The sequence below is a fragment of the Ictidomys tridecemlineatus genome, chromosome X (assembly GCF_052094955.1).
Source record: "Ictidomys tridecemlineatus isolate mIctTri1 chromosome X, mIctTri1.hap1, whole genome shotgun sequence".
Classification (NCBI taxonomy): Eukaryota; Metazoa; Chordata; class Mammalia; order Rodentia; family Sciuridae; genus Ictidomys; species Ictidomys tridecemlineatus.
The window spans coordinates 121,321,701-121,338,375 of record NC_135493.1 but is presented as its reverse complement, the minus strand read 5'-3'; the positions used below and the strand labels follow the sequence as shown (position 1 = coordinate 121,338,375).

Sequence of the window (16,675 nt, the reverse complement as noted above, 5' to 3'; positions counted from 1 at the left end):
AAGGCTAATCAATTATAATCAGAAAAAGTCTGAAACACAGGTTGTATCAATTAGCTCTTGCATCAGTACTGGTGTGTAACAAGTAACTATGAAATCTCAACGGTGTAGAGTGCACAGTATTGACTTAGCTCACATGTTTGTAGATCAGTGACTGATCCAAGGTGGGCTCTACACCACGGACCTCTCCTCTTCCTCCTGGTACCAGCAATCAGGCCTGGGCATGGCCTTGGCAGGTACGTAACAGAACAAGTCCAGTCATGAAGGTGCTTGTTATGGCTTTGGTCATGTCACACCTGCTGACTTTCCAGTAACCAAAGCACATCCTATGGAGTGGCACCAAAGCATCCAAAGCTGCAAAGACAGTTTCTCTGGAGCAAAGCCGTCACTACTTAGTTGCATCGACATGAGCAGGTGACTTAGCATCTTTGAGCCCCTGTTTCCCCTCTGATTGGACATGTCCTGCTTTGACATTAGTGTGTTGATGTGCTTGGAACCAGTTAGAGAAGTGCTGTCCAAGCTGTGATTTGAGTAGTACCCCATTTTCTATAGGGGATACTTTCCAAATCATCACCCCCCAGCCCATTAGTGGCTTCCTGAAACCACAGATAGTGGTTTAGACCCTGGAGGTGAATTCATGAGTCTTGAGTTGTTTCTCAATAGTTGTTACAGAAAAATAAACATTGCAGGACAACAAAGAGCAGGTAGAGTTGCTTACCACCTCAGCCAGAAACCAGCACTGAATTAGTTTCCTGTGACTGCTATAACAAATTGCTATAAACTTAGTGTTTTAAAACATTAATTTATTACCATTCTCAAGATCAGAAGTCTGTCAAGTCTGACGTCAGCCTTACTGAGCTAAAGTCAAGGTGTTGGCAGGGCTGTCCTTTGAAACAATTTGTTTGTTTCCAGCTTCCAGAGACTACCCCATTCCTTTCTCATGGCTTCTTCCTACACTTACCAAGTTTGCTGCTTAGCATCTTAATTCTCTTCAACTCTGTTTCCATTATCTCATCTCTTCTACCAGGAAACCCTCCTACTTCCCTCTTACAACAATGCTTATGGTGTCAGGGAGCCCACTCAGAAAATCCAAGATAACCTCCCATCTCAGCATCCTTAATTTAACCATCCTGCTGCGAGAGGTAACATATCCACACAATCTTCCCTTCTTTTCATGCTTCCCCCCACATTTCTCCCTTTTGCTTTTTACTTTTTAACAAATCAGACACAGGCTGGCCACATGTTTTTGCAATCTGCTTTTTTATATAGCAACATTTGGAGTGATTTTCTTGATAGTTCAGTATAGTGACTGTGTACTTGCCTATTTTAAGGGCATGATATAGCTTATTGGACTTATATTCTAAGTGTATCTAAAAGGATTTTTCCCCTTTTTGTCCTAGTTATAATTTGTCTCATGTCTTCATACATAGTTCTGATCATTTGCTTGGGATAAATTCCTTATCGTAGAAATACTGTGAACAAAGCATTCTCATGGAATTTTGACTTCTGTTTAACATTCAGTCCCGAGGCCTGCCTTGCTGATGTACTTTGCCTACTTCGCACCTGTGTTTCCTACAGAAACTTCACTTGAAGCCATCTCCAATCTTAGAAGTCTGTTTCTCACCAATTAGGGCTCTCCTTCTGTGTATTCATGTCTTACCCAGGTGGACATGTTTCAAACAGGCCTATGATTCAAGACCCAAACCAGAAGGAGATTGTTTCCCATGAGTTGAACAGTATGTTTCCTGATGTGGTGCTGGTGGGCTTTGACATATAGATGCCACTCATCATTGCCTTTTCATATTACTTATTGTGATACAGGGGATTATACCCAGGGGCACTCTACCACTGAACTTTGCCCCCAGCCCCTTTTGATTTTTTGAGATGGGGAGTCATTAATTGCCAGGGCTGGCCTTGACCTTGCAGTCCTCCACCTCAGTCCCCAAGATGTTGGGATTATAGGCATGTGTCACTTCACTCTCTCTGCCATTGCCTTTCAAATAGATGGCCTTACTGTTGAGTACTGTGGGCATGCCTGTAATCTCAGTGACTCAGGAGGCTGAGGTGAAGGATCTCAAGTTCCAGGCCGGCCTTGGCAGCCATCGACATCCTTCTTAAAAGTTTTTCAAAGGGCGGGAGTGGGTGGGAACTGGGGATGTAGCTTAATGGTAGAGAGTCTTTGGGTTCAATCCCAATACCACAAAATAATTTTTTTTAAAAAATGACATTACCTTCAAGCCTGTTAGAAACAATTTTGGGCGAGAGGCACAAGAAAGTGATGGGAGACATTTCAGACAGATCATCTTGGGAGTAGACTCCTGTGATCCATTAATACACATACCCACCCCCATGAAGGCTAACCGATCACAAGGACCCATGATGAAGACAAAAAAACCAAAGACAGCACTGGAATCCACAGAGTGATGGCGGCTACCCTGCCATTCGTGAACTAGCAAGGGAGAACTTGGAAGGTGAGACAATAGGTGGTAGAATGTGACAACAGAAGGTGGAACAGAAGGTCTTGGACCTCCTTATCCATGGTGTGGATGGGACCTCATTGCTGCCTGGACCAACAAGCCAGCAACGAATAGCCAGGAGGGACCTAAGAGGAGCCTCATCCTTGTCCTGCTGGCCCGAGACACTGGTCATCATCCTGAGCTTCCAGTTGAAGAGTATGCTGCTGGTTAGTACAGATTTGTCCTTTATTGTATATTCTTTGTGTGTGTGTGTGTGTGAGAGAGAGAGAGAGAAATATACACAACATAACATTCACCACTTGGACCATTTTTAAGGGTATGGTTCAGTGTCATGAAGTATATTTACATTGTTGTGCAACTATTACCACCATTCATCTCTAGAACTTTCTGTCCTTCCCCAAACGAAACGGTATTCCCATTAAATGCCATCTCCCCATTCCTTCCTGCCCTGACCCAGGGTAACCACATCCTACTTCCGGTCTCTATAGCTGTGAGTCCTTCAGGCGCCTCATTTAGGTGGAATCATTGGATGATCTTCTGTGACTACTGTTTCACTTAGTACAATGTCCTGCCGGTTCGTCCGTGTGTCAGAATATTCTTCCTTTCTTAGGCTGAAAGTATTATCTGTACACATGATCTCTGAGTTAGGATTTTGATTTATGATGGTTCAGCTTGTGGTTTGACAACTTTATTAGGATGTGAAAGAGATGTGTTCAGTAGAAACTAGACTTTGCATTTTGAACTTGGATCTCTCTCCTAGGCTAGCGGGACATGGTAGGATGTATACAGTCCTCCCTGTCCTGCTCCACCTGCATGCAGGGCTTGTTGCTTTCATCACTGCCTTGAGAAACACCTTAGCCACCCACTCCCATGACTCTCCTGAGGAAACTATCTGAATGCACTCATCCTCCTTTGGCTTTTCTGAAGGAGGACTGGGGCTGGAATGCCGAACAGATCTGTAGCTGCTGCTGATTTGAGTTGAGCACAAAGTGACTTTTCTAATGGTGTTTGAACAACCCCAGTAGACTCCTTCCTACCTCTCTGCCCTCCTCTCCTGGTCCTGGAACTTCAGAGGTTGCCCACAGCTTTAATTTATGAACTAATTTTTCTTTCCCTCAAACATTCTCCAACTTCTATGCGTGTGCCAACTGAGGCAGCATCAAAGTCCCTGGCTTCTACACACTTGAATCTCCCTCTTGAACAACCAGTTCAATGACCTTGCACATTTAAGTGCTTCCTGGCAGCCCCTACCACTCGAGGCAGCTTCTAGCATCATCACAAAAGAAATGCTATTGCACCATCTGAAACCCACTCAGCCTCACTCTCAGATCCCCAATGATGTGCCAGTTAAATTGTCCCTTCAAAATAATTTGTTCAGGATTATCTGGCCAAAGAGAATGATGGCTATAAAACATGGTACCTGTCAGGATCATTCTATTAGAAGGGATTTCTGATAACAGTCCCTTATCCTGCCTGCCTCTCCAGAGTAACCTTATGATAAACTGCAGACTCCTCAATGTTATCTACAGATGGCTGCAATGTCTGTTCCTGCCTCCCCCTTTTTTCATCCCACACCTGCAACTCACTGCCTTATGGATTAACTGTCAGTTTTGACCTTGCCCTTCAGGGCACGCCCCAAGCATACAGTGGTCTCCCTCCGTCCCATTTCTAACACTTGGACTCTTCCTTTTGGTTCGGTTAGGACAGCGTTCCCTCAGAACTTCTCCTGTGCTTCCTCTCTCCATCTTCTGCTCTCCTGTAGCTTGTGTTAGTACTTGGCTCGTAATGCCTGTTTGATCTCCATTTTTCACTTGAAAGAATCTCCTTCCAGGACGAATCTTCCTTGAGTGGGACATGTGAGCTGCTCCTCGATGCTTCCCAGTGCCCAGGGAGGCACATAACATAATAGATTTCCACAAATGTTTCCCTCTCTACATCTCTTAAGGACACCAGCTGTGTTTTATTGAGGTCCTCCTTAATGACCCCATTTCAACATCATTACTATTGTAAAGACCCCATCTCCAAGTACACTCACATTCTGATTGTCTAGGGACTATGACTTTTTAGGAGACACAGTTCAACCACTAATGCTGACATGTAAGTTCTTGTGAGATATACAAACAGTATGGAACAGGTGTGAAGCAAAGGGACTCACCCCACTATGGTGTGTCTGCAGTTTTCAAGGAAGAAGGCAGGGAAAAGGAAGCAACTGGGCATCACCATGAAAGAGGCCAAGTGCCAGCAGGCAGGAAGTCATTCTCTGTGGCCAGTGCCTGCCATGCTGCTCTCACTAGAGGGAATCAGGAGCCACTGCTGCATCTAGGAAGTCCACCATTCCTACATCCATTCACCCACGCTTTCTCTGCACTAAGCAATGTCTACAGATTGCGGCACAGTGATGAGTAAACAGGTAAGAATGAGGAAGACCAGAAACAAGGAAGGAGGAAAACAAATCCATACATCTAGGGTGGTGACAAAGTGAAGCAGGGAGGGAGTGGGGAGCACTGTCATAGGAAGTGCCATTTCTGAAAGACAGGTGAGGGAAAGCCCAATTAAGAAGAAGCTGTATGAAAGAGATGAGGCCCAGAGAGAGCCGTGGAGTTTGTTAGAGCATATTAAGTGTGCAATACCTATTCGACAATCAAGTGGAGATGTCAGGTGGATGGGTTTTAGGCCAGAAGTCCAAGAAGCACAGACGAGCTTAGTTAAGTCCCCAGTGCCAGTCAGCTTGATGAGCCATTTTCCTAGTGGATGTTAGTCAAACTAAGGCATTTGGTTTATAAGCCCCTGGAACCCTGTGAAACTAACACCAGTCAGCCCTGTTTAGCATGTCGACACAAGTCAACTGGATCCTATTGTTCTCCAGCAAAAGGAACCCGGACTCTTTAAAAGAATAATGATCCCTTCCTCTGTCAGGACACAGGAAAGTACAAGCATTAACCTGTGATACTGGAAAGTAAAGAAGTGCTCCAGAAAGAATACAGCTATGCTCATCTCATGAAAATAGAAGAGAGACTGGTAAACTAGAGTAAAGGGACTTGAGGAAAGAAAGAGGGAAAGGGAAGGTATAGGGAATCAAAGTGACCAAATTAAATTGTTCTATTATGTGCATGTACAAATATGTAACAATTCTACAATTATGTATAATAACTGTAATTGACCAATAAAAAAAGTGTACCTAAAATATACACACATACACAGGAGCAAACATGGGAAAATCTCCCACTGGCCAAAGCTGACACAAGTCAAGATATAGAATAAACAATGGTAGCATTGAATTTTAACCTGGAGAAGAAAATAAATAGCCACAAGTTCATACTGACATCAACAATTAAAAGGGAGACAAATGATGATTCTTTCTTACAGAAGGAATTGATAAATGTAAGGCCTAGAAACAGAAAATCGCCATTAGAAAATCCCAACAATTGGGAGACTGAGACAGGAGGGTAGCAAGTTTAAGGCCAGTCTGGGCAACTTAGCAAGACCCTGTCTCAAAATAAAAAAGACTGGAGAAGTTTAGTGGTAGAGCACTTGCCTAGTATGCATGAGGCCCTGGATCTGATCCCAAGTATTATGGAAAAAAAAAAGAATACTGCAGTAATAATTGTTTTAGGAAAGATTCATCAATGAATGCTAAAGTTAGTTTGTAAAAGAGAAGAAAGGATTTGCTAATGTCAAAATAATTCCCCCAAGACAGTTATTAAATACAAGAGGAAGGTAAGATGCAAAGAAAGATAAATTTGCAATGGAGAAATCAGCAGGCACCTCCTTGGCCATGAGACCATCACCAACAATAAAACATAGAATCATGGACCCTGGATATGATGCACTGGGAAGGACACATGTCAGTCCTGGCTTGTCTTAACAAAAATGCTAATGTTCATTTCAGTCATAAAGAAACATCTGGCAAATAAAAAAAACTGGTGGGCATTTTACAAAATAACTAGCAAACTTTAAGAATATTGAGACCAAGCAAACATAAGGTGGGTTTCTATATTGGGTCCTCAACTAAACAAAAGAGGGGAGAGTGATGGAATTCAACCTATATCACAACAATTTACCATCTAGGTTTTGGTAATGGTATCATGATTACTCAACATCTTAATGTTAAGATCTCTATTTGGGGAATAGCTGGGTAAAGATTAATAAGAATTTTCAGGTCTATTTTGCAACCTTTAAATAAGTTTAAACTTTTTCTAAAAAAAAAAAAAATCAAGTTTTAAAAGTCAACATTAGTCCCAGCTTTCCAATGAAAAGCCTAGGTTGAGATGGTAAACCCAGTAACCATCTGGCCTACCCAAGTCGTTGCCTAGGTATCAGAGGTGGTAATGGAAGATGTAGCTGGAAATAGAATCATTTGAAATCCTTGATTAATATAGTACCTTGAGAATATAGGGTTTGGACTCGAGTCTCCACAACTGCATTAGTCCATAAATGTACATATTGGCCTTGTTTTCTCACTGGTGAGTTGTGGATTTGCCCTGGGATGACAGTACTCAGCAGTGAAGTCTCTCAAAGGTCAGAAGACATGGATCTACTATTAATGATACCAGGAACAAATCCCAAGGGAAGTCACTTGGTTGGGGGAGAAACAGAGATAAGCAATAGCAGAACATTCAAGAGAGACTACCCCTAGGGCTGATTCCCCTCTTTGGGGAAGTCCATCTGTTATGGTTTATATATGAGGTGTCCCCCAAAAGCTCATGGGTGAGACAATGCAAGAATGTTCAGAGGTTAAAGATTAGATTATGGATTTTGTGATCTAATCAGTGGATTGATCCACTAAGATGGATTAACTGGGTGGTAACTCTAGACAGGTAGGGTGTGTTTGGAGGTAGAGGATCCCTTGGGATGTGCATTTGGGGTTTATGTTTGTCCTTGATGAGTAGAACCCCCTCTCTGCTTCCCAGTCTTTGTGTTCTGAGCTACTTTCCTCTGTAATGCCCTTCTGTCATGATGTTCTACTTCATCTTGGGCTCAGAGATATGGAGTTGGCCAACCATGGACTGAACCTCTGAAACTGTGAGCCAAAATAAACTTTTCCTCCTCTGTATTGTTATTTTCATTTTTTTCTGTTTGTCACAGCAAAATAAAAACTGACTAACACACCATTCCCATATTTGTTTGAACACAATGAAAGCATGGAAATTTAATGGAAAAACTTTCATCTGTCCAATGTGGTTTTAACTCTTAAAAAATTAAATGCCAGAAGACATACTGTCAGGTTTGTTAAATAGTCAGTTCTCTCCCAAATTGGTTCCTGATAAATCCAATGATTTATCCAACTCAGTAAAGGTCTGATAGAATGATTCCAAGTCAATGATGACCTGCATCCCCTGACCCTGCCTCAGTGGTCCTAGAGCCAATCCCCTCACACCCCAGCTATGACATCAACTGTCAGCATGTTTTATGTTCCACATATTTACACATCTTCCCCTCACTGACCAACAATTCCTGGAGGGACCATGTTTTTGAGCACATGGCAGCTGCGTGCCCTTGTGCACACAGGCATGCCACCATGTTGCATTTAAATGCTGCCTCTGAAAATGAGGATGTCTTCAGGTCTTTTCTTTTCCCCTGAGAGTTACGTTCTTTTCATTTTATAAATAGCTGGCTTCAAGTTAATGACATTTGTGGAAGTCCTCGTGCACATTCCTCCATTCCTGGGCACATGGAAAGGGTACCTTTAAATAAAAAGGTAAATAAAATAAAATAATAAAGCCCATGAAATACACACTTTTCCCCAAATAGAGCATTGTTTGTATGTAGCATCTCTTCACTGCTGAAAGATTGGAACACAAAAGAAGTTGTAGGAAATAAAGTATTTACAAGAGACAACATTTGGAAGTCCTGCTTTCCAAAGTTTTACATGTGTGTGTGTGGAGGCATGTAAGAAACAAAAACACAGGCCATATACAGTCACATATATGAGGATATACAATATACATGTCTGTACATTCTTTTGCATCCTTTTTCTTACTTAGCATATAGTGAGGATTTCCTGTTATTAAAACATTTTTGAGGATTTCCATGTTGAATTATGGAATTTACTTAAGCAGCCCCCATTGCTTCACATGCCAGTGGCCTCCCGATTTTCCTTATTCCTATTGTCAATGACACTACTGGGAACATCAATGCGCAGGCACTCTGACCCCACTTCTTAGATTTGTCCATCCAAATTGGTTCCAAGAAGTTGGAGACTGACATATTCCTTAATTCTCTCCTGTTTTAACTCTCGGTAAGTATTATAAAAAATGAATTACTGTAATATATCCTAGGTACTAAAGTATCTGTATGTACTAGAATTAATTAATCCTCTATTGCTTGACAACTTTTTAAAAAATGTTTGTTGATTGACCTTTATTTATTAATTTATATGTGGTGCTGAGACTTGAACCCAGTGTCTCATGCATGCCAGGCAAGCGTGCTACCGCTGAGCCATAACCCCAGCCCGCTTGACAACTTTTTAATGAAGTATTTTTATTGTATTCTTATTTCAAAATAATCATGCTCACGACAGACATATCTAAAAGTACTGAATATCTACGCACTATTAAAAATCATAATCTTAGACTGTGGATATAGCACAGTTGGTAGAGTGCTAGGCTAGCATGCACTATGCCCCAAGTTCAATTCCTAGCCTGACATAAATAAATAAATATTTTAAAAATCATAATCTAAGTGTCATAAACACTATCAAGTGAAAAAACCAGTCCACACCTGAATGCCTACCACATGGTTCCCATTTTGAAAAACAGGCAAAATTATTAAAATGTTTAGGATGCATACTGAGGTGATACAACTATAAAGAAAAGCAAGGAAATGGTAAATGGATGGAGTTGTAGAACATCATGAAAGTGAAGAAAGCCAATCCCCCAAAACCAAAGGCTGAATGTTTTCACTGATAAGTGGATTCTGATCCATAATGGGGATGGGGGTTGGACCGTGGGAGTTCCATTGGAGGAACTTTAAATAGGGCAAAGGGGAGGCAAGAGAAGGGGGGAGCGTGGGAGTAGGAATGAGATGGACAGCATTGCCTTAAGTACATGTATAAAGACATGAATGGTGCGACTCTACTTTGTGCACAACTAGAGATATGAAAAATTGTGCTCTATATGTGTAATATGAATTGAAATATATTCTACTGTCATGTATAACAAATTAGAACAAATTAATTAATTTTAAAAAATAAAAGGAAGGAAGTGGTATATTATATAACTTTATCAGAGTGGTAGCTATATGGCTGTTTTCCAAGTGATAAGCCATTAAGGTATGCATGTAGATTTTGTGTGCTTTTCCATATATTTGCAATGCTTCATAACACCAATAGCTTTAAAAACCCCTCATAATTCTTGAAATCCTTTAAAAATTTCTCTTAGTAACAGCATATAGCCTTCCAGTGGTGTAATTCATGTCTATGATTATATTAAAACTACTATTTTGTAACATGATGTTGGTGTACTGTGAGAATCTTCCTTTTGGTCACATAAAATGATGACTAGAATGACTATAATCAAAAAGACTACAAATACCAAATATGGGAGAAGACATGAATAAACTGGAACCTTCATACATTGTTAGTGGGAGCATAATGGTGCAGCCAATACCTTAATCATTTCTAATGAAAAGTTACATTCACAATTACATATGACCCGCCAATTGTACTCCTCAGCATCTACCCAAAAGAAATGAAAATATGTGCATAGTTTTATATATGCATGTTTACAGTAACATTAAGACAGGCAAAACATGGAACCCATTTTTAGGGAATTCAATCTAAATTCAATGTAATCTAAATTCTAATTTAAATTCTAAAAATGACGAATGAGTGAACAAATCATGGTATGTCCATGCAAAGGAATACTAATGGATACTAAAAAGTGATACACTTACACATGCTGTAGCAGGGTGAACCTTGAAAACACTGTGCTAAGTGAAAAAAGCCAAGTACAAAATATTATAACTTGTATGATTCCACTGATTTTTTAAAATTTATTTTCAGATACTGATGGACCTTTATTTTATTCTTTTATTTATATGCAGTGCTGATTATCAAACCCAGTGCCTCACACATGCTAGACAAGCACTCTACCATTGAGCCACAACACCAGCCCCTCCACTGATAGGTTTTTTTTTTAAGATGGACACAATACCTTTACTTTATTTGTTTATTTTTATGTGATGCTGGGAATCGAACTTAGTGCCTCACGAATGCTTGGCAAGCATTGTACCACTGAGCCACAACTCCAGCCCTCCAAGAGTTTTAATGTTGGCACATAGCTTGATAGAGTGGCTGGAAGCATAAATGATTTAACTAATTGTTAGACGTAGTTTCCTGTTTTTCAGTATTACAAAGAGTGCTGTACTGATCATATCTGTGAATAATGTTTGGCCAGACTTAATTATGACTTTGAACCAATGGTCAGAAGTGGAACTGATTGAGAGTTTGTATATTTTAAAGCTCTGGGCAAATATTGCCACATAGCCCTAAACAAAGTTTGCTCAACCTGCACTCCCTGCAACTGATTGAGAGGGGAAAATGCCTCCTTTCTTGAATATATTCCTTCTGTCTGAGTACTGTTCCCCCATAGGGGGCTATCCTAGCCAGAGGATACCACACTCATGATGTCCTGTATTTGTTTGCAGATGAACTATATATGCTGTTGCCATGGTCTGGCTCGTCAGTAGTGCCAATTGCCAAGTAGCGGGCTTTGCTATTGCCACTGTAGGATGGATCCTGTCTGGCATTTCCATGGGCCTCGTGGAGTGGCGAATATGGTACATGAACCACCCCCTTCTCCCCTCCTCTGGTGTTACCTGTGTGGGAATGTGGAGAGTATGCATTTACAACCATGAAAGTAACACCAGCAAAACCAAAATGTGTTACCGATACACCTACCATGATGACTTCCTTCCACCCAACATTTGTGTTGGTCAGCACCTCTTGCTGGCTGCCAACATCCTGGGGCTCTTGGGGAAAGCCTTTATCGTCCTTGCCCTGAGGAATGTGTACATGGGAATCTTTCAGAAGAACGTTACCTGCAATCCATTCGTCGCTTCAGGAATTCTGAACATCACTGCTAGCGGCTGTATCTTAATTGTTGTGCTCTGGAATTACTATTCCATCATAAGCATGGAGGGGATTGAATTCCCTTCGTCTTTCCATGTGCCCTTCAAGCCAGATGTTCAGGAAGTTGGGAGTGCCCTGATAGTGGCAACACTAGCTGCCTTCCTGCTGTTGTTAAGTGGGATAATTTTCCATTCTTACACTTTCCCCCTGGACAACCAAGTGCATCCTGAGGTTTGAAAAATGAATTTCCAAGTTGTATGGACTTTGCAAATCCATTATTTCCAGAAGGTTATGGGAAGTATTATCTGAATGTTCTACAATCTACAATTGAGAGAATGTCTTCGTGACCATTGTATACTGAATTTTTGTTTTTCTCTTTTAGATTTTTTTTCTTTTTTGAGTGTTTGCTCTTTTTTTTTTTTTTTTTTTTTTTTTTGGTAACACTGGACAAAACCCAGAGCCTCACACATGCTAGTTAAGTTCTCTACCATTAAACTACCTCCCCAGTCCCTCAATTAAAAAAATATATTTTTTAGACAGGATCTAATTAAGTTGCCCAGGTTGACCTGTAACTTGTGATCAATTGGCCTCAAAACTAGCTGGGAGGGTAGGGGCTGTAGCTCAGTGGTAGAGTGCTTGCCTAGCATGTGTGAGGCCCTGAGTTTGATCCCTACCACTGCATAAAAAATAACAATTAAAATAAAGGCATGCTATCCATCTACAACTGAAAATTTTTTTAAATATTAAAATTAAAATAAAACTAGAGATCACAGGTGTGCAATACTACTTCCAGTTTTGGATTTTGAACTCACATAGTTGTTCTCAAGTTTTCATTATGGAAATTATCAAGTGTATTCAAAAGTAAAAATGATGGTTCCAATTTCAATAATTATCAGTCTATGAACAGTATAATGAATCCCTAGGAATAGGTATTTTACTCATAACTACTTCAGTACACATTCCTGTGCACAAGCAGGAGGAGGGGCTCAGCCCTGCTTGGCAGCTGCTTTCTTCATGGTGGCTAGGATATTGCTCCATTCCTCTCACTTTCTCTTGGTGCAGATGTGTGAACCCAGGAGTGCTTAACCCCTGAGCCACATCCCCTCTTTTTTATATTTTAAGTAAAATGTAAAAAAGAGACAAGGTATCACTAAGTTGCTTAGGGCCTCACTGAGGCTGGCTTAGAACTTGTGATCCTCCTGCTTCAGCCTCCCAAGCAGCTGGGATTACAGGCATACAGCACTGCACTCTTCTTGATGAACCTGAGGGTTTGTTTATCCTTAGAGTCTTGGAACAGCTTCATGGTGTACCACTTGTGCTGGACAAAGCCATACACCTCTCCAATCACATTCCACCCAAACTTAGTGAGCTGGGTGAGATGCCTGCAGCAGCAGCTATACCTCAACATGATCATATTCTTGTGGCCTTATAGCTCTTCCTAAGGCCCATGGCCATCGGTCGTGCAGAGACATGGCTGCTGGTCTTCAATGACTGCCATGGCAGAAGTCTCAATATGCATTTTGAAAATATAAGACCCCTTTCTCCTCTTCCTTCTCCTCCTTCCACCCTTCCCTCTGCATGTGGTTTTTCCATAACCATGTTGCTACTGTCAAACCAAAAAAGTTTTCAGTAATTTCTTAAGGTTTTCAAATACTGGATCAATGTTCAAATTCTCATGATTGACTCATAAGTGCTTTTAACAGTAACTTGGATTTCTATATGTTCAAACTGTTGCACTCATTTTCAGTCACTATTCCTTTTCTCTTTCTTTCTTTTTTTCTTTTCTTCTTCTTCTTCTTTTTTTTTTTTTTTTGATACCAGAGATTTAACCCAGGGACATTTTACCACTGATCTACATTTCCAGCCCTTATTTTATTTTATTTTTTTGTTTAGAAACAGGATCTCACTAAGTTGTTTAGGGCCTTGCTAAGTTGCTGAGACTGGCCTTGAACCTATGATCTTGTCTCAGCCTCCTGAGTCACAGGGATCATAGGTATGTGCTACCACTTCCATGCACTACTCATTTGTTGGTCAAGTTGTCCCATCTTTGGCAGTGAAGCCACAGGGGCGTGTGTGTTCTCTGGCATGTCTGTGTTGGTATTTTTAAGATTAAAAAAAAAACTTTATTCAAGACAAGTTAATATACTATTTACAAAACAAGTCTTCACTTTATCAATAAAATTCATTCTAGAAAAAATGGTATTCCTGAGTAATGAAATGGTAAGAGGAGGACATAACAATATGTTCAACAACTGCATTGACTAACTACATGCTGTTAAAATTAAAGCATATGTATTTACACATAATTTTCCTTTATTCCAGTGGTTCTTAACCTCATGAAGATTCTCTCCAGAATAATGTCCATTTGCACATAATTACACACAGGTTCACAACACTCTTGGAACTTATTCATTATGTTATGGCGAGATTGCAATAAATTACTGAGTCAATTTTAAAACAGGAGATGGAACCATCTTTATTCACCAGTTGGCAGAACAGATCCACCAGCTGGCAGGCCAACAGGCAAGCTGCAAAATCTACATTCTTTAACTCCCTCCCAGGGTTTGAGTATACCTTTTATAGTCCAAAACCATATTAATCATAAGTGGCTGTTGCTATGATTCAAAACCATAAACAAATGTCATGAGATATAAAATCATAAGCAGAAGGGAAAATGGGTCAAAATGACCCTAGTTTAGTACAAGTTAAAGAATGTCTAGACAATCAATCTCTGACAGGTCCAAGAAAAATGGGAACCAAGGACAGAACAATTTTACATTGTGTAAGAATTGCCAAAACAGCATTTATAAAAAATTCAATTTTATATGAATTGTTCTTAAGCATGGTAGGTGAGAAATGATATCTCAGCATCATTTATGTGTGTGTGTGTGTGTGTGTGTTTGCTGGGGATGGAACCCAAGGTCTCACACATGCTAGGCAAGTGCTCTACCAATGAATAACGCCCTACAATCCTTTAAACATCATTTTGTGTTTGTATGTGTGTCGGGGGGGGGGGTTACTGGGGACTGAACCCAGGGGTCCTGTACTGCTGAGCTTCATCTCTAGCTCTTTTTATTTTATTTTCAATTTTTTGTGGTGCTTCAGATTGAACCCAGGGCATCATGCATGCTAGGCAAGCACTGTGCCACTGAGCTACATACCCAGACCTCTGGCCTTTTCTTATTTTTTATTTTTTGAGTCAGGGTTTCTCTAGGTGGCCTAGGCTGGCCTCAAACTTCTCAATCCTCCTACCTTTGCCTCCCAAGTTGCTGGGATTACAGGTATAATCCCATTGCACCTGAACACAATGCCATTTTATACAAGGGTCTTGAGTATCCGAAGATTTTGTTTTTTTTTTTATGAGGGAGGTGCTGGTCCTAAAACCAATACCATAGGGATACTAAGGGACAATTGTACTTGAATGATTTCATTTTTACTGTAATCATTTGGAACTTATACTGGTATATACTATTAGATATTAGGTAAAATTTTTCTTTTTCCAAGTCTCCTTTTATACAAATATCAGTTAATTTTTAAAAAACTATTTTTTTCAGTGATTTGGGATGTTGCTTTTTTCATATACTGAATTTCCATAGATACTGGGTTCATTTCTAGGCATTCAATTTGAATTTTAGTGAATTTATGCATTATTGTTTCAGTGTTTTAAATTATGGAGACTGCATCATCAATCAGGATTCTCCAGAGCCAGAACATACATATATATATATATCGATGATAGAGATGGGGACTGAGAAGTCCCCCAACAGGCAAACTGGGGACTCTGGGATGCCAAAGTTGGAAGTGTGGCTCATTCTGAGCCTGAAAGCCTCAGAACCAGGGGGCATTGGGAGCTGCTGATATAAATCCCAGACCCTAGATTTCTGATGTGCAGTGGCAGAAGAGGATTGTCCCAGGTCCAGGAGAGAAAAAGCATTCACCTTTCCTCTGCCTTTGCATTGTATCTCAGTCCCAAGCCGACTGACAGTGCTACCTACATTGAGAGGGATCTTCTCCATGCAGTCCACTAACTCATGTACCAATCTTTAGAAACAACCTCACAGACACACCTAGAAATACTAGTTTACCAGCTTTCTAGATATTCCTTGATCCAGTCCAGTTGGCACCTACAATTAACCACTATAGATATTTATTTTAAAATTATAAGAAGGTTCATTGTGCAGCCCATGCTCAGCATGTGAAAGAAACCTAAGTTCAAGCTTCAGTACCAAAAAGTAAAAACCAAAAATAAAATAATAGGTATATTATTTGTGTGTCCTATTCCCTCCCCACCCTTAGGACTTTCTCAGTTGTTTGGCTTATTTTTCTATATGGACTTTATATTCATCTTGCCTTGCTCCAGGGTAGGGAAAAAAACCCAGCATTTTAAAAATTAGGATCCCGTCTTTCTCTTTGTTCAAATCTACTTTTCTTTAAGGTGGTTTTGTTTGTATTGGGCTATTTTCAGTGAGGCAATTATAAAAAAAAAAGATACTAGTACACTTGGGTTCAAGCATGAATGCAAGTTTTCATTTCTCTTGTTTAGGTATCTCAGAGAAGTATTGCTGGGGATTATGGTGATTTGTATTCATTCTTAGACACTCAACCCAGGCAAAATGCTGCTTTTTCCATTCAGCATTTATAGTTCTCTTTTGATGATGATGATGATCTTGGTGCCAGGGCCTGCAGCATGCAAGATAAATGCTCTAACACTGAGCTATACCCCCAGGCCACTTTTGGTGTTTTTAACACAGGCACTTAAAAGTACTTTTGATTTTTAATTTGCATTAGGAGCATAGATCTTGTTCATGCAAATTCTGACTTCCAGTACCCCAACCAACACGTGTGCCTTCCTTGGACTGTGGAAGTCTTTTTTCTCCCAAACTTCATGGATGGTCCAGATAGCTCCCAAGGTGACTTCTAAATCCTCAAACAAACTTATTTGATTGAATTCCAAAATCATGGTTAAGGCCAACTCAGGGGAGGGACAGCTTCAGCTTGTTCATGCTCTGGTCAATTCCTTCACCAAACATTAACATCTTTCATATGGGAGGTGCCACAAAACATTCAACTGAGGACTGTGGGCATATACTGCATGCAAGAGATCAAAGTCACCCTCTACCTATGTAGCTTG

General features: G+C 40.4%; 1 protein-coding gene and 1 long non-coding RNA gene across 3 annotated transcripts in view; one reads left to right on the top strand and one right to left on the bottom strand.

Annotated features, from left to right (window-relative positions):
* The window catches only part of LOC144371799 (uncharacterized), a 69,270-nt gene that overhangs the window by 26,797 nt on the left and 25,798 nt on the right, over positions 1-16,675 (bottom strand). Inside the window, exon 2 of one of the 2 annotated variants that reach the window (XR_013431929.1) lies at positions 1,241-8,158. The exons of the other annotated variant lie outside the window; for it this stretch is intronic. This is a non-coding gene — a long non-coding RNA (uncharacterized LOC144371799). Of the gene's footprint in view, positions 1-1,240; positions 8,159-16,675 lie in introns of those variants that run through there. 2 annotated transcript variants of the gene reach the window in all.
* On the top strand, positions 10,956-13,924 carry Cldn34 (claudin 34). Its single transcript, XM_078035146.1, has one exon. The coding sequence runs from the start codon at positions 11,143-11,145 to the stop codon at positions 11,779-11,781; it is 639 nt and encodes a 212-aa protein (XP_077891272.1). The 5' UTR covers positions 10,956-11,142; the 3' UTR covers positions 11,782-13,924.

Coding starts and splice junctions, on each gene's coding strand:
- Cldn34 (XM_078035146.1), top strand. CDS start 11,143: ATGGTCTGGCTCGTCAGTAGTGCCAATTGCCAAGTAGCGGGCTTTGCT.